Source organism: Columba livia, chromosome 2, assembly GCF_036013475.1.
Source record: "Columba livia isolate bColLiv1 breed racing homer chromosome 2, bColLiv1.pat.W.v2, whole genome shotgun sequence".
Taxonomy (NCBI): domain Eukaryota; kingdom Metazoa; phylum Chordata; class Aves; order Columbiformes; family Columbidae; genus Columba; species Columba livia.
Window position 1 is genome coordinate 137,845,042 of NC_088603.1, and position 21,435 is coordinate 137,866,476.

Sequence of the window (21,435 nt, forward strand, 5' to 3'; positions counted from 1 at the left end):
ACTGAAAATATGGAAAAGAATTTAAAGACTGGGAGGTGAGGGAGATGTAGTAACAAGCTCTGTGTGTCGTATAATGTTAAATATTTCTGTCTCACAAAGTTCCATCAGTAGAGCAAGGATAGTGGCTTTCCAGTGAGTTGGTCCTGGAAATAACTTCATTCATACAAAGCTTTGATTATGATGTACTAAATCATGTTGCATCTGAACCCAGCAGTGATTTGGCTTACTGATATGAAGAGCTGTCCTTTTGGATGACTGTTTTACATGAGGGATTTATTGCAATGTTGTTTTGTTTGCCTTGTGATTGACAACGCTGTAGTTTGCTAAACTACAAGGTAGAATCGAACTGTACCTAATGTGCCAGTAGTTACTTGGTTTTGCTCAAACTTCTTGGTTTGGTTTTTTTTTTTTGAAGAATCCGTAACCGTTGGAACTATTAAGCTCAGTAGCAAGTCCAAAGGACTCAAAAAATGTAAGAATTAGTTGTGAGATGCTTAAGCAATGCTGTTGAGAATGAATGCTGAGTCTGGTTCAGCCAGGATAGAGCTGAACAGCATTTAACTCTTGGTCTTTTCCCTTATGAATCCATTGGGAATCATTAACGCATATCCTCTTTATTGCAGGATTTTGTTCATGCGAAACAGCTTTTTGCTGCTTGTTTGGAGCTCGTGACAGAGTTTTCTCCAAAACTCCGTCAAGTCATGCTGAATGAAATGCTACTTTTGGACATCTACACTCATGAAGCTGGACCTGGCGCTTCTGGAGAGCGTCCTCCTTCTGATCTTATAAGCAGAGTCCGAGGCTATTTGGAAATGAGAGTACCAGGTAAGTACATTGCTGTCTTCTCTGGGATGCAGTAAAGCACAAAGCTTTATATATCTACCAGTTAGGTGTATAATTGGAAAAAAACTAGTGAAGTTTGACAGTGATTTTAGTGGGTGTTTAGAAGTTTAGTTAGTTTTTTGAAGCTGGAAACGAGAATGACAACATCATAATGCCTATATATTGCTAAACACTGACACTTTCTGTTTAGCGCCACTTAAAGGACTTGAGCAGGATGAACATTCCACATTTTTAGCTGAAAAGTTTTGCTATTTGTCAAAGCAACCCACATGGTTTCGCACTACGGGGGTAATGTCAGACTGTTGTGATTGTAGGAAGTTGTTGTTGCTCTGAATTTTCAGAGGTCAAGTCTCTTGTAGGGCTAAGCAACACTTTTTCTGTCATGAAAGATATGGAACAGAAATGGCTAGTTAGAGGGATTGGTTTAGCTTGTTTTCATATAACACTGTTTTTTCTCAAAAAAAAAAAAAAAAAAAAAGTTAAGCAAAGAACTCCTTTTTTTTTTTCCCAGATATTCCTCTTCGACAAGTTATAGCTGAAGAGTGTGTTGCCTTCCTGCTAAACTGGCGTGAGAATGAGTATTTGACGATGCAAGTTCCATTACCTCTCGTTCAAACTAATCCTTATGTGAAGGTGATGAACACTCAGTCTCAAAATCTTGTCAGGCTGCAGTTGACTTTTTCCCGTTGAAGGCTTTTGTACTTTTAAAAGTGTGTACCCTTCTGTCTCAAGAGTGTTGGGTCTCGTGGCTATAACGAATGAAGTGCGGTGTAGAAGGCAGCAGGGTGAAGCAACCAGTGTGTTTGATGGAGGCTGTGCGGCAAGAACACATGAAACAAACTGCGTGGTAGCCCTTGTTGCCTGCCAGCTGAGGTTGGGTCTGTGAGCATCAGGCATGTGTGGTTACAATCCAGAAGCTGCTTGAACCCCTGTAGCACTTCTATGAAGGACTCTCCTCTCAGCTGGAACTGAGCCTAGATTCCTGTAGGAGGTCTGAGAAGTGTGCAGATCTCAGGCTTCATGTCTGGTTGTCTTTCTGTTCCTAAGACTCTTGTTTTCCAAATGCGCTTTAGTGGTTCCATTGGTGAACCCAACACCAGTGTTGAATTTCTGCCATTTTTGCAACTTTACTTTCAGAGTGGTTTTACATCAATGTTTCTACTTCAAAGTGAGGCAGTAAAGCTGAACGCAGATTGTATTACAGGACAGATTATTTTTTTTGCTTGCTCTGCCTACCTGTGGGTTTTCCTAACTTCTGTTTTGAGGTTCAGCTTTTTCTGTATCGCAGAGGGTGTCAGCTCCAGTTCAGATTAATTATTATATGAAAATTAAGGGAGTTCTAGGGACCTGGTCTTTGTAAAACTCTGTTTTCTGTTTTGTAGGTTTTATGTAATTTATTTGAGTGTAAATGTTGTTTTATGGAGACTGTAGTAATGAAATAAACCCTAAGAGAACTAACAAAGGGGAAAAAAAACCCACCACATTGTTTAATTCCTGTCTTCCAGGTTCCTCATCAGTGTCCTCTGCTGCACAGTTTAGTCACATTGCTTTGCAGTTTGTAACTTGAAATCACTTGCTTAGCCATTTTAAATGCCAATAATTCCTTTGCTGTAGTCAATACTCAGAGAAGCTGCAGTTACTATGTTTTTTTTCCGCTTTCATTTCATAGCTGGGACAGTTGCTGGCTGCGACATGCAAAGAACTTCCCGGTCCCAAAGAAAGTAGACGGACAGCAAAAGACCTTTGGGAAGTTGTTGTACAAATCTGCAGTGTATCCAACCAGCACAAACGGGGAAATGATGGCAGAGTGAGTTTGATAAAACACAGGGAGTCTACACTGGGCATTATGTACAGGTGCGTTTTCTTAAATTATTCTTAAAGATAGTTTGAATTGTATATTTGACCCCCACATGGCCTTCAATAATCATCTGGATTCTGCTATTAAAGTAGGAGCAGCAACGAAAGATCTCCACTGAGTGAACAAGCTGCTTACTGGCAGCGCTGGGTGTTAGCTGTGATGTGCAAGTTTCCTTTTCCGAGAGAGAAAAGGAGCGTGTGGGATTCAGGTCACCATACAGACACCAAAGTGTATATACTCATGCTCCTGTTATAATCAATATAGATCTTCCAGTGAAGTCAGTGGCATCTGGAGGGCAGTTCAGCTGGAGGTGTCTGCTTTACATTGAATACAATTGCTCTGCAGGCTCCATTGGCTGTACCAGTTATCTACTTTGATAACTGGATAAAACACCTAGATCGCAGCATAGGTGTCTAAGCTTAGCTTTAGGTTTCTGAACCTAAAGCTGGATGTTATTCAGTCTTGAATTGAAATCTAGTTCAACCGAGCCCTTGGGGAGAGGGGAAGGAAGACAATGTAGTTGAGTGGAGTAATTTCACTCTCAGTTATCTAACCTCTGTCAACCTTAGCTGATTGATTGATTCAGGACTCAGATTTGTCCAGTCAATAGGTGTTTTTAGCCCGTTCTTAAGTCCAAGCCTGATTGTAAGTAGCCTGTTAGATTAAATTGTGGAATGTGTGATTATATTGAACAGCTTTCCATGTTAAAAACATGGAAAAAAGTGCCTCTGTCAAACTGTTGACTGTTTCTTTGCCTTTCTTGAGCTAATCAGGTTAATGAATGCCTAAATGCCAACTGCTTTTGCTTATGCTGCTGTGGGATGGGTGGAGGAAGGTACATGCGTGCTGTAGGTTTCAGTTGTGTACTCTGGTAAGAAAAAAGGGTGCAGTACAGATGTACGCTAGGACACTGAACCTTTTCTAACCCCTCTGATTCAACAGTAAAGGGCAGTGACCCTGTTGTTATTATGGAAAAGAAGCAGTGCAGCCTTTTCCAAACAGGCTGTTCTTGCCTGATTGTCTTATGGTGACAGTTTCTGATGTGATATGACAGGGAAGTCAATGTGCTTTATAAATGATTGCTGTGTACCCTCTTTTGCAAACCTGTAGATCATTGTGGCAATGCTAGCTTGGAGAATTTCAGTACAGTTCGATTGCTTTCCTTTTTAGAGTCAGTGTTGACTTACTATGGAGTGATTTTCATGCCTTTTATAGCTTGATAGCATAACAGATACCTCTTATTTAACCTGTTTTAAATGCAAAAGTAAAACTTAACTTGCCAGTGACTGTATTAGGAGTGAATGACCTGTTTGAGTGTCTTCACTTACATACCCTGCATTTGTAAACTTAGAGGTGAAGGAATAATTTGGTGGGTTTAGAATTTGCATTACTGAATCTTGTTTCCAGTGTATTAAGTTTGCATATATTCTTTGCTGTTGATGATTACTTACATGGATATTTGTGTCCCTAATTTAGGAGTGAATTGCTTTCCTTCATCAAAAAACTTCGGGTAAGTTACAGTGGTCTTCATAATGTGTTTGCAACCAGGACTTTCTTTTGGTATAGTATTTTTCCGGACTTTTTCTATTAAATTCAGAAGAGCTGGTAGCTGTACAGGTGTTTTTTATGGCTGAAGAACTTCTGAGTTTGCTCTGCCCGCCAGACAGCAATGTGGAAGAGCTTGTGACAAAATGCTCCTGAATTCATGACACATCTGTTAACATTAGGAGTATATTTTGATGCATCTATCATGAAGTTCATTTGATTCCAGCTGTCATGAAGCAAAGTGTTCCTTTTGAGGGGAGAAGGAAGCTGCTACTTGCGCTGTAACTATGCAGCAGAAGTTAAGAAGAAGAGAAACTGTTTTATAGCTTGTGGGTTTGTAAATGCATAGAAAGTTGTAGTATACCTAGTTTAAGTTTAAGGCTAGGCAGTAGCCACAGAAACAACATAAGGATGTGTAGAACGTAGGTAACGTTTATATCCAAAGAATTATTCAGGAAAAACAGAAGTAGTTAAAGACTCCCTACAGAAACTTGCCTGCAGTATTCCTGTGTTGCAGGATTCTTAACAAAATATTGCCCCATTTCGATAAAAAACTATGTCAGAATTTCTTATATAGCTTTAAAGCTTAGGGAGGAAAGTGGAGTTTTCTTAGTTAATGAAAATACTCTTTTTTAATTTTTTTCTGTACAGGAACCGTTGGTTTTAACCACAATATTGTCCCTGTTTGTCAAGCTTCATAATGTTCGGGTTAGTATATATCATACATATCTTATTTGGTTTTCTTGAAATGTTTGTGTCTCTAATTTCTCTTGCCATCTTTCTACTCTTAGGAAGATATTGTGAATGACATTGCAGCAGAGCACATTTCCATCTGGCCCTCATCCATCCCCAAGTAAGATGATAATTAAAAATACATTTTTCAAAACATATGTTTAATTGGTTTGTTTCCAGTTACTGTGTTAGTGTGGTTTCTGCCCTGCAAGGGCATCGCTGAGCCCTGTTCTGTTTGCAGACAGATTGTTCTGATTGCATGAAGGTTTTTGGTCCTAATTTGATGGTCCTGGTGGAGATGCTTTTATGAGAAACTGAGAGGTTTTTTTAGCCCTGTGCTTTACTGAGCTGTATGTAACTATGTGAACTATATAATATTTTAATACAGAATAATTAAGATTTTTCAAGGTGCATTTGAATAATTATATACTTGAACAATTATATACTTTGAATAATTATATACAAAATACTGAGTGACGTGTGGTATGTATTGATTTGCTCTGGCTGGACTGAACTGTGTGTCTCCAGTGACATTTAGAAGCTCTGTGGGGCTAGAACCTCACTGGTTAAGGTTCCGTGTATGCATCGAGAGACATGACTCTCGTGAGAGAAGGAATGAGTGTGTAAAGCTTAGTGTGGTTAATGTGTCTTTAATTGGTCTGAATAGTCTCATAGTTAAGTGATGTAGACTTCAGTGTGTATTATAGGGCCAAGCAGAAGAAAGCTGTTTTCAATCTTAGCACAATTTAGCAGTAGGATGAGAAAAAACATGTTTTCAAAAATGGAGATTCCACATGAGCTTTGGGAAGGACTGCCCAAGCAATGTCCCAAACCATTCCCAGCCTTTCTTTACAAGCTACTTCCGCAAATTGCCTGAGATTGCTGTCTGTGGCCATTTATGCAGATGCTCTGATAAATTTGAAGTGGTCTCAGGTGCTGTCTTTAAACTTCTTGAAACCAAGAACATATATTCTTGCACAGAACCCTTTTATGGTATCAGTCACAAAGTCCTGACTTTTTGTGTGGGTCTGTGAAGGGTGTATTTGTTCTGTCACATTTACTGTATTGAAACAATTTAACAGTAGTCTTAGTCAACGCTAAACCTTTTCTGGAATTATTTTTGTTAGGTACTTAATGAAAGGTGCTTTGGAATTCATCTAGATGTAAGATAAGATTACTGTTTAAAAAACAAAATAATCATTTAGGAATTTCTTTTTCTTCCTTTTTTGCTATAGTCTGCAGTCAGTGGACTTCGAAGCTGTGGCAGTTACAGTAAAAGAGCTCGTCAGCTATGCATTGACTATCAACCCAAACAACCACTTCTGGTTAATTATTCAGGCAGATATTTATTTTGGTAAGTGAAACCAGTGTCTGGTTTTGGCATGCATGATGGGGTACCTTGCTTCTCTGAGATTTGTCTGACATAACCCTCCTTGTATTTTGTCTTACGAGAAGAAGCTTAAGTGATGTATGAGTTTAAAATCTTTAGATGTGATAATGTAGCTGAATTTGTCTGGGAGGCTGTTGAAGCCCACAGAGAGACTGAGATTTCGATGGGCCGTGTGGACTTGCTTTTAGGGTACAGGGAATTTTACTGTAAGGGTAATTGTTAACTTCATTTTTTTAGTGGGTCCAGTTGGTTCTTAAGTGGTATAATTGTGCAAATCCCTAACATTCAAGTGTTTTAGTAAGTGAACGGAAAGTTGTGTGAATAGTGCTTGCTCTTAAATGTGGAGATCAGCTTCACCAGAGCAGAAGACAGGCAGAGTAGAGAAGATCTGTGTTTTATACAGGGAAGCATCTAGGATTTGTGAAAAAGGACACATGAACTCCTCACCCAGTACTGGTTGTGATGGGAAGCCGTGTCCTCACCAGTCTCTGCCCCAGTTCTCATCCTTGCTCCTCAGCCGAGAGCAGCCAGCAGAATTGGGACGTAAAGCGTTTGGGCTTCTGGGCACCAGGACATGCACCCAGACTGCACCAGCGCAGCGGTTGCCTGGGGCAGACCTGCCCAGCCCACATGATGCTGTGCCTTGTTATTCCCCAATCTAGAGTCAGTTCCTGGGACTTACTGTATAGTGTGAGGAAAGAGTGCAGAGAGGTAGGTGCTGAAGAATGAACTTCCAGCAGATAGCCGGACAAGTATGGTACTACCTGGTGTACATGCTAGAGAAGGACATGGCCATAGCCATCCTCAAAGGTAGTTAGTTGGGTATTTCTTAAATTATCCATTGAGACCACTGTAGTGAAATTTAGCATTTAAGCCAGACTGTTCTTTTCTGGCAATAAAACAGGGTATGTGCTGTGCCTCTGCCATCGACTTGCTGGTGCTTTGTGCTATCTCAGGACACAAGGTGCATGTTTCCAAGTCTCCTTTTTTTTGGACTGGAAAGATGTCTGTGCAGTAAGATGTAGTGCAGAAATTCTAGCCTGTTGCTTCCAAAGGAGACAAATTTGTCTAGAAGATGCTTTATAACCCCTAGGGTGAGTGGAGGAGTCTTTGTCCCATGTTTAGGGCTATCACCATAGATATGGGAGAGTGATTCAGGGTTATAAACTGTCAATATTTACTGTACGTACGAAGTGGAACAGCATCCCAGAAGGAGGGTGTTTGTGTAGGGAGCCTCAGAAGCTGGTACCTGAAAAAGCAACAGCTGGAGCACCCTTGCTTTTCCACTCTAAGGTTGATGGATTTAAGATCAAATACCTGAAAAATAAGTAATTCTCAGAAGGCAGAACTTTGCCTGTGTTGCTAGTTTTCCTGATTGAGTGGTTTTCTCTCACTGTTTAACCATCTCCTGTGTGGCTGTACTTCTTAAACAATGATATGCAAGTCACTTTCATAGAATCACAGAATGGTTGGGGTTGAAAGGGACCTTCAAAGCTCATCTAGTCCAACCCTCCTGCAAGGAGCAGGGACATCTTCAACTACATCAGGTTGCTCAGAGCCCTGTCCAGCATGGTCTTGAATGTTTCCAGGAGTTCAGCTATGAAATATATCTATCTGAGTAATTCTATAAACAATTTATCTGAGTATTAGAAATAACTGCTATATTTACTTTTAAGACCTTATTTTGTTTTGTTTTATTTTTTTCCAGCAACAAATCAGTATTCAGCAGCCCTTCACTATTATCTACAGGCAGGAGCTGTGTGCTCAGACTTCTTTATTAAGATGGTACCACCAGATGTGTACACGGACCAGGTGAGGTAAAATGGCATGTAGATGTGCAAAAAGTATCTCTCTGGATTCTGTAAATAGGTACCTGTGTGCTCTGCAAGTTGGCGTAACAAGTAGCTTGTCACTTGCAAGTGGCTGTGAGAACCCCTTAATAATGCTGTGTTTTGGGAAGGAACCTTCAATCCTGGCCACAGCGTGTTCCAGTGACACCATGCAGTCGCTTTGACTTTTATCCAGGCATTTGTTGTGTCCGTTAGGAAACCATGGTGTCACTGTGGCCGCATTTCGGTAGGCCTTGGGAAGCAGCCGCTTGTCGTGGCTGTCTAGACCCAGGGAAGGGTGTTATTTACATACCCTGTCCGGTTGCCACTCCTGTCATGTTCCCGTTCATACGGCAAGTGGGAGCTTCAGACCCTGCCTGGGATCCCGAATGTTCACGTCCCGTGGAGGCTGTGCCTTGTGCCAGCCTGCCCTGGTGTAAGTGTCCCGGCTGGGACAGCCACGCTGTCACCTGTCCCACGGCAGCACTGCCGCTTGCCAGCATGCGTGTGCCTCTCTGTGAGTGCCCGCTTGCTGTGCTGTCCCCACCCAGGACAGGCCTTGCTGTGGGTGCAGGAGATAAAGGCCACAGGCTGGCTCACTGACCAGGAACATCCTGCCCTTGTGACGGCTCCAAAGTGGGGAAAGCTCATGTGCTAAAACCCAGGAATTGCTGGGAGGGGTTACGAGGGTGTAGATATTTAGCTGCTCCCTTGTATTTAAAGGAAAAAAAAGTGCTGTTTGTGTTCTGATACTAGCACTTCAAAACTTATGTTTTGGTGTATGTTTGTTTGTTTTAACCGTTCTGTAGGTGATAAAAAGAATGATCAAGTGTTGTTCTTTACTCAACTGTCACACCCAGGTAAGAGGTGAAACATCCCATTAAGTAAAACATTAGTTTTATAAATATTTTAGTGTTAAAAGAGGGGGAACTTTTTTTAGAAAGTAAAACCAAATCCAACTTTCCTTGTAAATGCAACCTGCAACAAAATATTTTGTTGCTACCATTGCTTCTAGGACACTAAAAGAATAATAGTAACAAGTAAATAAACATAGGCTTGGAAATGTTGTAAAAAGCAGAAATAGTCTGGGGTTTTTTTGCCTCGTTTTCCTCTTAGGATATAGGTGTGTGTTTTGTTGTGTGTTTTGTTGTTGTTGTTGTTGTGTTTTTCTTTTGGTAGAGTTGTGTGAGGGCATGGTGTCTGTGGGGTACTGTTGGGAACCTGGCCTTTTCTTCATCATAACCACGTGTGGCCATTGCTGTTCAGTGGGATTGTTCATTCTCCGAAATTAGCAAGGCTTATATTAGGCTCTTGCTTTAAGAGCTATTATATGCATTTAGAAACCTGGAAGCCAGGTGGGTCCCTTCAGATTTGAGTAAAAACCCTTTTTCCTTCCCTTTAGCTACTACTGTTGTTGATCTTTCAGAATGAGTTGTGTGTGCTGTCGAGGTTTGGTGCTCAGCACTCGCTGTGGGAACAAGCATGTGGTTGGGTCTAGAAATGGGGTGGGATTACTCAGGCAATCTGTGGAAGATTTTGGTTTGTGGGGAAATAAGGCTGTGAAAATCACCCAAGTCTTCCCTTACAGGTAGCTATTTTATGCCAGTTCCTCAGAGAAGTAGACTATAAAACTGCTTTTAAGGCACTGCAGGAACAAAACAGGTAAATGTTACAACAAAGTTTATAAATATCTATACACAATATGGGAATGTGTTAGGTCATCTAACTGGTATTCTCTTTCAGTCATGATGCCATGGATTCTTACTATGAATACATCTGGGATGTCACCATCTTGGAGTATTTGACATGTATCCTTTTACTAGAATACCACTGTAGAAAGGTCATTCTGCATATTCATGGCTGGAAAAAGTCTTTTTGCTACCCAGGTGTCTTTTCTTGACTCACCCTCAGATCTCCACCACAAAAGAGGCGAGACAGACAAGCGGCAGATTGCAGTAAGTTAACACGGGCTCCTTTGGGGCATGGCACTTCCATAGTGTTTCTTTTCCTCCCTGAAACTTCCTTTGAAAAGAATTGCCACTTCCAGTTTTAAATTTATGTAATTTTTCACAGTGTCTGCATGCTGGTGTCAAGTTGTACTTGGGGGGCTGTGGGGTGGGGTGGCATAGCACATTACAGAAAAAAAAACCCGTTGAACTAGTGCTAAAAATAATGCCTTGTAATAAGCCAGCTTTACTGGAGGGGCTTTTGCCAGTGATGTCTCTGCTTTCGTTTCAAGATAAAAGCCATTGGCCAGACAGAGTTGAATGCCAGCAATCCCGAGGAAGTCCTACAGCTTGCTGCACAGAGGAGAAAAAAGAAGTTTCTTCAAGCAATGGCAAAACTTTACTTCTAGACTACTGCTGGGAGACTATTATAAACTGTAGAAGTGAAAAAAATCTTTCAAGACTTTATTATTTTAAAAATCCATTTAAATTTTTATACAACATTTACAGTCTAGTATCTTTCTTCTTAGAAATAGATGAAATCTTATAATAAACCCCTTATTTTTACAAACTGTACAGAAGGCTGGAAGCAACTTCAGCTAGTTCCACAATGGCTTGTTTGAAGAAGACATGAATTCAAGTTTGCTAAGAGCATGAGGTTAAGATGGATGTGGATAGCACCTGGTGCTCTAGTGCAGCTTTGTGGACTGCTTGATGTCACATACAACTTGTCCCTGGATGTGGGGCACAGGTAGGAGCATCTTGAGAGAGGAATGAGGACCATTACCCATCTTTCCCAGTACTGTCCCTTCATCACAGAAGTGATTCAGAGGTAGTGAATATCCCAAGGAAAACACAGTAGTTAATGCTGTGCATAAACACTCATAAAATACAACTCCACAGTTAGTTTAAAATACTGTTCCTATGACTTGAGTGGTTGTAGAATACCAGCAGCTCACTTTTTTCCATACCCTCTCCAGTTCTTGTTGTTTGTTCCTCTTGAAAGTTGGGGGCTGGGTCTTATAGAACAGAACTCCTTCCTTCAAGGACTGCACTTCTTCCAGTTACAGGTTCTTTGCTTGTACTCTTGCTTGAGGTCAGTGATTCACTAGAACTGAAGTTTACAGCAGCCCTAAGGGGCCATCTTAAATCCATCAGCCTCCTGTGGAGCTACAATGTGATACAGGGCTGGCTACACTGTACTGCAAGGGCAGAGTGGTTTCAGAAAAGTAAACTCTGTAATACTGCACCTGAGCTCATGGGTGGCTAACTGACCTTACCAAGAAAAGAAAAAAAAAGGTCAAGAAGAGGTTATATGTACAAGCTGGCAGTAAGGTTTCCTGCATGGCTAGCCTGAGTTGAAGCAAGTTTGACATGTAGGTTGAGTGGACAAACTTGGCTACTCAGCCATATTTAAAAAGTTTTGAAATTCATAAGTTAGGAATGGTCAGAGTTGAACTAAGTCATGTCTGAGAATGGACCAAAGTAGCCCAGGCTCCTGTGACAGCATGTCTTGTATCAAGTCTGCAGGGGGACACTGGTCTCAATTTCCAGCTGCTGCTCTGTTGGATGCTGCTTTTACTGCCCTGGTCTCAAGTAGCAGTAAAGAGCATGAGTCACCTTTAGTGTGGTCTTGTTCTGAAGCACCAAGTCCTGTTTCTGAAACTTTGTGATGTTTGTTGTCCTTATTTCACTTCTTCTCTGTACTTTTGGGAGGGGTTATTATTCCTCCTGTTGAAACAGGTGATAACTGACCTGGGGCAGTAGATGCTGCTCCACTGTTAACTTCTTCCTGTGGGTTAGGGGAGGAAGAAGACAGTCAATGCCTCTGACAAGTTCTACTTTTTTTGTTTCACTAGTACATCTCAGCAGTGCTTCCTCCCCCTGCCAGTACAATTCAAGTACTCCAGAATTAGGATAATGAATTAAAACAACAAAGCAATGTTACACTACAAGGTAAAGATTATTATCTTTTAAACACTTCACCAGTACTTCTAATCCAAGTCTTTGCTTACGGCTTGTGAGTGTTACGATAAAACAATTTTAGTTTATAGCATCATCAAGCAGGAGCAAGAAACCCAAGGCTGGGCACTGCTGGCCATGCTGGCTGAGGTGAGCCAGGCCTGGTGAGAGCAGGAAAGTGCTGGGGCAGTGCTGGCTGCCTCAGGCAGAGGGGTCTGTACTGTGTTCCCAACTGCCCAAACAACTCCACAGCCCACCTACCAGCATGTCCAAGTAGTTTGTGTGTGTTTGGATGTTATGTCGATCTTCTACTGCAACCTTCTTAAAGTTCTTCAGCTTCACAGGGACTTTTTTGGCCACGTTTGCAAAGGGAACCATCCATTCTACACACTCTGAAATGCTGTCCCAATCTAAGCCTGGAGGGTAGAACACAGTAGTATATTTGGAAATCATGGGGGAGTTGCACAGTGTTCCAATATGGTCATAAATTTAAAAATAACAGTACATAATACTGCAGATAAAATTTCAGAAACATCCTCCCAGAAACTTCCAGCATTTCCTTGTGCTCATTACTCAAAAGTGTTGTGACACAGTGGGGGTGAGCACAGGTCTCAGCAAAGCAGCTTTGCAGCTCTGAGGGTTCCTGTTGCTTATCAGGGGAGGCTGAACTGATTTTTTTCAGCTTGAGCACAAAGTTTGGTTCACACTATAAAAACATACACTATTGTCACAGTCCTTTATGGCAACACACAAGTGCTGAGCTTAGTTCAAGGTGAGGGTTTTTTCAGTTCATAAGGGACAGGCTGGTAGAATTAGCAGAAAGGTTAATTGAATGCTTCTGGCAGACAAGGATGACTGCTTGATAACTACATTTTAGGAGAAAAAGTAGCCAAATGATTTGTAGCTAACAGCTCCCTAAACAACAAATTCACAGAGCAGCAATATTAGCCCAAAAGCAAAGATAAATCTGCATCATTTCCTTGGCTAAGATCATGCTTCTGAAAGTGTTTCCTTCTTTTTTGAGTCTTTGTAACATTTTAAATAGTGGTAGGAAGAAGTGGAAGTGGGAAAAAGAACTCCTGCAGAACAGAAGAACAAACGTCATGCTCACATAGCTTTTGCTCTTTGGCAGCCAGGTAAGCTGGTACACTATTAGCAGCCTGAGGCATCTAACAGCTTTCAGAAATTTCTGCCTAACAAGACCAAGCTTTACAAAGGCTTCTTACCTGAAACTTTCTTAACTACTTCAATTGAGGTATAGTGGCAGAGCGCTGCAGCAGCTAGTGTTCTGTACTGGAAGTCCAAAGAATTCACATCCAGAATACACAGGTCTAAGAGCTGAAGAAACAAAGAGGGGAGAAAATCTTAACCAGATGCTACTTCAATATTAGTATTTAGTATAGTAGCTGTCTCAGAAACTGCAAGGCATGCAACAGCCTACACACTATAACATGGCTGACCTTTCTAGCATCAGATGCATGCATCTAATTATTTTTGGCACCAACTTCAGTTAAAGTGGGTCTGACCTAGTCATGACACAAATCGATTTGCATTTTTACCAGTAACATGCAAGACACTTTGCTTGGACAGATGCAAATGTGCCTTTAATCTCTTAACAGAGCTTCAGGAAGGTGTTTTCTTAAAATACTACTCAGCAGCTCAGTGACTTAGACCAGTCTGCTCTTCAGCAAACCTCTCTGAGGTTGGACACGACACATGCCCATAAAAATTGAAGCCCAGTAGTCAAAACACTTCTCAGACTGCCTTCTCGGCAAATACACAGAAATGCTGTTACAGGTAATACAGGTAAAAACAGTTAACTGTCCTAAATTATCTTAAATTATCCACCCTCAGAGCTGCTGCCACTGCCTGCTATTTGCAGATTGCTGTAGTGATTAAAAAGGATGGATTTTTATTTTTCCAGTGTACAGAAAAGTCTTAAAATACGTGAAAGCAGAGAAACAAACACATGGGTGGTTCCCCTCAAAGCTGAATGTGATTCTCTGGCAGTCAAACTTGCACCTTCCCTAACAAAGTGACAGGTGAGGTAGAACGAGGACATGCATTTTCTGAATCAGTTTTTGGAGCATAGTGTTCAATTGTGCTTTAATCACTCCAAAGAGCATTTTTTGATACAGTTTACAACCCACCTGTGCTATCTGGATGAATTTTTCCTGAGAATACTGAGGTAGCAGCACTTTTGGAACATCCTTTAGCGCATCCACTTGAAGGTACAGGTTCAGCCAAGAGATGATTGTCACTGGACAGAGTTCCCATTTTAAAGCCTGTGGATATTAAACAAACAGTTTAGCACAGAAGGGTAGTTCTGCGCCCTGGTCTCTTTTCCCATCCTGTTCCAAGTTTGCTCAGTTCATTGGACAGATCCTGGGAAGATGCTAAAGATTATGTACAATTTCAAATACAAATACTCAATTTAGATTTCATTCTCACTGTTTTTGTACAGGCTGCGTTACGATCAGCACAAAAATGTGTCTATCTCAACCCTGTGCCTGCGCAGCTGGATCTTACGTATCCTCCCCGCTCAGAAGCTGGGGAAGCAGCGGATTTCCCCTGAGTCTCCAGGCTGCCTGCCTGAACCTGCAACCAGTATTGACTAACAAAGAATAAATGTAGGAGTTCTGTGATGGTAAAGGTGGATCCTTTCCCACACAAGGAGCACTGGGTAGTGTCAGTTCTTTGCCTGCTCTCCTAGTGACCCCTGTTCCTGGCCAACAAAGGACCCTGGTGGCAAGCGCAACACCTTGCAGTGACAGCCTGCGGGGCTGAACCTGTCAAGAGCCTTCACTTCCCTACAAGCAAGAGAACCCTGTCCTTTTCTAACAGACACAGACTTCACCCCAGCCAGGGCCTTTAGAGGTCTGCTGCACATACAATGGGGCCTTCACTGTTCTGCAGAAAGAGGGACATACTAAACGTGTTCCTATTCTAAGCTGATAAATGACATCAGAACACAAGGTTCAGCTGGACAGTCTCTCAGCAAGCACTTAAAACACAGCAAAGTTATTACCTTTAACATAATGAGTTCCATTCTTACAATATCATCTTCACTGCAAGCACCATCAGTGACGTAAGCAAATTCCTGTATTTTAGGAGCGTAGATTTCCTTTAAAGGGAGGGAGAGGAAAAGTGAAGATTATAGTGCCTTACAGTTCTAAGAAAGCTGGAGAAGATACTGGCAAATACTTTTCAGTCCATATTGGAACATTAACATTTCTTACGCAAGAACAGTCTTTTTCTTATTATATGACGTGACTTGAATCTTACAGCATGAGGAGATACTAAAACCAAGCAGGTTATACATTGTCTGTTGTAAAACGCAGCAGATGTATTGCAACTTTTTTAGCTCTTGGGGAAATAAATGCTGACCAAGCAATCAGAACAGCCTTCCATTTATGCCACTTTCTACTCAGCTATTCCATTTGATGTAAAAACATACACCATCCTTAATTCATGTACAGCGAGCGCCCTACGGTGTTACAGAAAAGGCTTTCTGGTGCAGGTTATGCACAATGTCAGTCAGTGCTGATATAGTTTTATTGATTTTAAAAAAGCTAGAAAAACATGAGAAAAAAATCCCATAGCCACTGTAGCTGGCAAAATTCGTGGTGCAGGGGTGGTTAACAAAGAAGTTTGCCAACCCAGTCATGCCACTTGGGGCCACATGTAGGTAGGTGTGTTAGCAAAAGAGAACTTTCCAGCAGAACTGCTTCTCTACCTGCTGGCTCCACAGCCTGATGCCCCACGCACTTCCTTAGGACAGACAATTGCTTGTAGCACAGTGCCTTGGCCTTAGGAACAACAGCTGGATTGGGGGGGTTCCAAGTATAAAGATTCAATATCCCAAATTTTCCTCTAGCCTACCATAACCTACAAAAGGAGACTTAAAAAAAAATATGCTCTGTGCTCACAGATGTAGTGTGCAATGTAATGCATCACCACCCCTGCACAGATTACGTTATCTTTAAAGGAGAAAAACCTCCGCTAAATGGATTTGCAGGGATATCAGCCTGATGTACAGGCAGTTTGAGACAGCCTTGGTTTTGTTCAAGTCCCACACCCATTCCTGAGATTGTTTGCCAGTTGCTGTATATTTGGAAAAAGACAAAACAAAACTACTCCTAGCACATTTGCATACCTTTTAAGTTTTTGTGGTCTCCTTCCCTGCTGCTGAGGAAAGGGAGGACAAAGACTACACTCCAAGAGATTGACATATACACAACTGAAGGAAGAGAAAATAAATTCCCCTTCTGACCTTCAGTGTTGTATGTACACCATCAAGTCCAAAGGGTTCAGAGAGAATAAATAAATATGTTATCACTGTCTTTTTAGTTACTACAAACTTAATATCCTCCTCCCCATAACAGAGTTTCTTACCTCAAGTTTGGAGGCAATGAATAATGAGGTAATTCCTATGAGCTGAAGCATGCTCTTGTTAATGTTCTTTTGTGTCAACATGAATCTATCAAAAAAGTCTTGAGCTAGGTAGAAGGTTTCCCTGTGGAGTGCATACACCTCACACACCTACAAACAGGAAGAAAAAAACAAACCCAAACAGTTCAGATTTCTATTAAAATACACTATGTACACACATTGGAGTATTCAAGTTTTAACAGTAAAACACAGTATGCACAGTTTGATCTTTGGCATGCACTAACTATCCAAGCTATCACACACCTGGGTGTGTTAGGATGTAGTGGTTAGTATGGGACTGGGAAAAGTATTTCCCATGCTCCCACCTAACTATGGATTGGCTATGATGCACTAACATACTCCCAAAGTATATTTTTTTAATCTAAATAGCATAGTTTTCCTAAAAACAAGTACAATTTTCTACCAGAAGAAGAAAGGCTCATTGAGGGGAAAAAAAAACAAACACACAATAACAGCAACCAACCACTAATTTGCTCGATTAAGAATACTCTGGGCTCAAGCCTCAAGTTGAAGTCACCAAGCAGATCCTCCCTGTATTCCTAGTAGGTCTGTTCCAGGGCAGGACCACTGGAAAGCTTTAAAGTCTTTGGCTGTACAGCAGATAAGCCTGGAAGCTCCTGCCAGTGGGGGCTCTGCTGTGGAGGCAGGAACACAGCCCCTCGGGCACAGACAGCCCTGTGAAACAGGAACAAAACTGCCAGAGCGACCATCTGCTCCACACAGCTCCCTTGGCAGGAAAAAGGTTTAATACTTGCATTGTATCAAAGTGGTTCAAATGCCAGTTCAACAAAAAGGAAAGGAGACTGCCTGGGCCTGGAGAGCCTGTGCAGGGGCCTACTCTTTAATCTCTAAGTGAATTTGGGTGGGTCTACCACGACTCTAGCTTATCTGCAACTCTGTATCCCTTCCACAGCTAGAAACTAGTTAGATATCTATAAATTACTTACAGTCTACCTATGGTCAACAGGAAATTATATCCAAGAAATAGATCCCAAATCCAAGCTTCCTGCCCTGCTTCATTATTTCAGTTTGATACAAAGCCAGTATAAAATCTCACTTTTCATAATTATTTCCTAAGATAAGGTTGAAAGGCCATTTGCAAATTAAAACCCTTCCTGACCACCAAAAATGCAAATGGTTGGCAGTAACACCACAGCTCATTCTTTTAGACGTGATCTAATATTTGCCAACTGACGTGGCAAAATGTACAGGCCCACCCACGAATAAATGGCACAATTTGTATAAAAGTGTATTGGCCAAACATAAGTAATAATGCTTAGTCACGTTAAAAGGCATCTCAGTTATGATGTTACAGAAGAAAATGTTAGGAGCTACTGGACAACTCAAAATCACCGGGATTTTAGTGCACTGTGGCATACAGAACCACTGAGCTGGGCAACAACAAGGCCCTTATTGACATTTTTGTTTGGAAATCGGATTATTTTCTGAGGTCAAGATTTTTTTTTAAAAAAGCACCAAAATACAGTTTAATGGTGGTATGTAAATTACACATTAGAGGAAGCAGTGAAGTACACAACCGAAGTAGCTTCATATTCACCATGTATTTTGGGGGAAAACGAAAGCCAAACGCTCCTCTCCTCTCCCTTGAAATTCCCTGCTATTAGCACTGTCCCACCAAGACAGCAAGATGCCACCAACATCTGCTTCCCTCGCGTACTTGTTATGGAATCAGTAAACCTGCAAGATCTCTTCTGCTGAGGGGCAAGGGCTGCATGAGTCAAAGGTTGCTTTTGGCAGAGGTGACTGAATGTGCTCAGCATCGAGTTCTTGGAAACGCCTCCAGAGCATAGTTCTCTATTTACAACACCGCTACTCCTTTGCGCAGGCTGCCAAGACGGAGAGCTCCCATTTTGTTGGACAACTGGAATAGTCTGAAGTACAGTAATTAGACTGGAATATGGATTTATTTGAAATCTTTTTCAAATACAAACCTGTCTACATCAAGAACCTTCAGATGTCAGCCACAAAAGCACTACTTTCCTCTGCTCTCTCTCTTCATAGGGTAGAACTAAAAGTTCACTAATTAGTCAGAAAATAGTGTTAGAGGCAGACATTTAAGAGGTCTTGATGTAGATGTGGGTAATAATTCAAGTCCTCAAGACAGACGCAGTTGTCTCATGACTTAGATACAGCTAAGTTAGAGCTCCATAACTAATCTGTCCACAGCAATTTCAACACAAGTGTCTCAAAATTAGATTTCTCCTCTTCCCAGAAAGTGGTATGGCAAGCGCAAGAATTGAGTGCTGTTGCTGACTGCCCTGTGTGGAAGGTTCAGCATCTCCGTCAGAGGATCAAAAGTAGTAACTTGTAACCCCTTTGTTGCAAACTTGTTTTATAATTTATCATTACAGTACATTTGGCTATTAGATCTTCAGGTAAAAGCTGCGCTTTTATCTGCCTGCTTCATAGACATAACACGCTGCAAAGTAACTGAAAGAACGCACCTCTAAGAGCCAGTCTAACAGTATCGATCTCATGTGAGGCTGCAAACTGGAATGTAGTGATGTGAAATGTTTGCAATGAGCGTATCTGTTCTCCTTCTTCAGGATATTGAGCCAGACATCTTTGGAGTTTCCCCAGCTACAGAAAAAGGTTACACAAAGCATTGTTAAGTATATGTACTTTCACAAAAGGAGTATAAAAACATAATTTATTGTTTACAGAAATTCAGGAACAAAAAGAAAACTTCGGCATACTAAAAGATCATTATGGTAATTAGAAAACTGCAGGTATACTTTGAACACTTTACATCATCACAACAGCAGTTTGCCAAGATCATCAGCAAGTCCAGTTTTACAGAACAGCCAAAAAACTGAATGTGTGCGTCCCAAAGTTGCACATACAATCAGTTTCCTAGTTTGCCTAGTTAGGCGGCTGTCCAGAGAGCAAGATAAAAACCAAACCCTCCCCATTAAAAAAAAAAAAAGGAAAGAAAAAAAAACAACAAAAAACAAACAACAAAACACCCCACTCCCCAAGAAACACAAAATATACACAAAGTTGTCTGTGTTGTGTCTGTATTGAGAAATACATTTACAGATGGTATTTTAAAGTCACTTATCCATCCCTTCCTTTTCTAACCTACCTTAAGGCTCAGAAACAGGCTATTGTGAGAAAAACAGCAAGCAGATGGGACACATGGTATGGAGGATTCCGTGTCCTCTCTCCACCTGACTGAACAGGGTGACTTAAGGGATAGGGGACAATGATGACAAGTTCCTGCCCAGTGTGTCTCCTCTGTGACTACCTCACCTTCCCAGGTGCCCTGTAGAATAAGTATAAGCCTTTGGCAAGCAGAACCAAAAATTAACAAGGAAAATGGTTAATCTAGCTTAGAGGTGTTGCTGAGGTCAAGTCAGCCTACACCCTGTCTCAAAACTGCTTCCATAAAGAAAAAAAGACGGGTCGTTGTCATCAAGATGCCTTATGAAGGGAACAGAAGGCCCAATATGCAGACTGGACCCACTTCTCAAGGAAGTCTGCTGTCTTCCTGGGGCCTGGGTTAAAGATGAGAAGAAAAAACTTGTCAGCCTGGTACAGCTCTCAGGTTGTTACCCATTCTTGATTTTTCAGGTAGGCAGCGATGAAGTTGCAAGAAGTTCGAGAGCAATCAAGAGAGACTTCAGGGCTTGTGGATGATCGGTTAAGGGATCAGGAGCACAAGTAGGGTTCTCCTTTGTCTTTCCAGTTGCAGTGAATAACAAGGGAATTTACAGGAAGATGCAGCAAAACAACAGCTGGCTTTGAACTTGGTGTCACGGGCACAATTTTTAGTTTTTTGCTCATGAGTTGGTTTACACAACACCAAGCCTGCTGGCAATAGACAGAGTACACTTGTCTCAAAGCAGGAAAAGGATCTTTGCGCAGGAGTTATCAGGGCTCACTGAAAGAGCTTTAAACTAGATTTGAAGGGGGAAACAGATAGAACCAGGCTTGCTAGACATAAGCCTGAGTGCAATATGGCAATATTTGAGGGATGGTGTGCAAGTGAGGCCCTTCAGTCTGCCATTTCTGTGCAGGTAGGGGATGGAGAGCTGTGTGGTAGCAAAGGCACAAGGGTTATTGATGTGTTAGAAACCATGGAAGTGCCTGAGAATGGTCATGTAAGAATTAGGGCTTCTTTCCCCAGAAAGGTGGTGGGATCAGTAGCCCAAATGAAGTGCATCTACACCAGTGCACACAGCATGGGCAACAAACAAGAGGAGCTGAAAAGCCATTGTGCAGCAGAAAAACTACAACATAGTCACTATCATGGAAACATGGTGGAATGACTCTCACAACTGGGGTGCTGCATTAGATGGCTATAGACTCTTCAGAAGGGACAGGCAAAGAAGGAGAGGAGGTGGGGTAGCCCTGTACGTTAGGTAGTGTTTTGACTGTCTAGAGCTTGATGATGGTGACCAACAGGGTTGAGTGCTTACAGGTAAGAATCAGGGGGACGGCCAACAAGGCAGATAGATCACAGTGGGAGTCTGTTACAGACCACCCAACCAGGATAAAGAGGCTGACAAAATATTCCATAAGCAGCTGGTAAAAGTCTCAGAATCACTAGCCCTTGTTCTCATGAGGGACTTCAAATTACCAGATGTCTGCTGGAAATACAACACAGCAGAGAGGAAACAGTCCAAGAGGCTCCTGGAGCTTGCAGAAGACACCTTCCTGACATACCTGGTAAGGGAACCAACTAGGGAAGACGCCCACTGGACCTGTAGTTTGCAGAGAATGACTTGTGGGCCATGTGATGGTTGGAGGCCACCTTGGGCACAGCGATCATGAACTGATAAAGTTTTCAATTCTTGGAGAAGGAGGGTGGTCAGCAGAACTGCTACCTTGGACTTCCAGAGAGCAGAGTTTGGC

The 21,435-nt window shown here is 41.7% G+C and overlaps 2 protein-coding genes across 5 annotated transcripts in view; one reads left to right on the forward strand and one right to left on the reverse strand.

Moving 5' to 3' along the window:
• The window catches only part of INTS8 (integrator complex subunit 8), a 25,010-nt gene extending 14,291 nt beyond the window's left edge, over window positions 1-10,719 (forward strand). Inside the window, exons 15-27 of the mRNA XM_065054011.1 lie at window positions 624-825; window positions 1,355-1,476; window positions 2,513-2,697; window positions 4,178-4,211; window positions 4,898-4,954; window positions 5,038-5,099; window positions 6,214-6,332; window positions 8,077-8,180; window positions 9,007-9,057; window positions 9,786-9,859; window positions 9,941-10,005; window positions 10,109-10,152; window positions 10,437-10,719. Coding sequence (XP_064910083.1) covers window positions 624-825; window positions 1,355-1,476; window positions 2,513-2,697; window positions 4,178-4,211; window positions 4,898-4,954; window positions 5,038-5,099; window positions 6,214-6,332; window positions 8,077-8,180; window positions 9,007-9,057; window positions 9,786-9,859; window positions 9,941-10,005; window positions 10,109-10,152; window positions 10,437-10,553 — 1,236 coding nt within the window. The 3' untranslated portion in view covers window positions 10,554-10,719. The remainder of the gene's footprint in view (window positions 1-623; window positions 826-1,354; window positions 1,477-2,512; window positions 2,698-4,177; window positions 4,212-4,897; window positions 4,955-5,037; window positions 5,100-6,213; window positions 6,333-8,076; window positions 8,181-9,006; window positions 9,058-9,785; window positions 9,860-9,940; window positions 10,006-10,108; window positions 10,153-10,436) is intronic.
• The window catches only part of CCNE2 (cyclin E2), an 18,357-nt gene continuing 7,509 nt past the window's right edge, over window positions 10,588-21,435 (reverse strand). For all 4 annotated transcript variants that reach the window (XM_065054022.1, XM_065054020.1, XM_065054021.1 and 1 more), the window contains exons 6-12: window positions 19,023-19,158; window positions 16,501-16,647; window positions 15,134-15,229; window positions 14,256-14,390; window positions 13,332-13,443; window positions 12,367-12,521; window positions 10,588-11,935 (exon numbers count right to left, since the gene is read on the reverse strand). In XM_065054022.1, coding sequence (XP_064910094.1) covers window positions 11,834-11,935; window positions 12,367-12,521; window positions 13,332-13,443; window positions 14,256-14,390; window positions 15,134-15,229; window positions 16,501-16,647; window positions 19,023-19,158 — 883 coding nt within the window. In that variant the 3' untranslated portion in view covers window positions 10,588-11,833. The remainder of the gene's footprint in view (window positions 11,936-12,366; window positions 12,522-13,331; window positions 13,444-14,255; window positions 14,391-15,133; window positions 15,230-16,500; window positions 16,648-19,022; window positions 19,159-21,435) is intronic.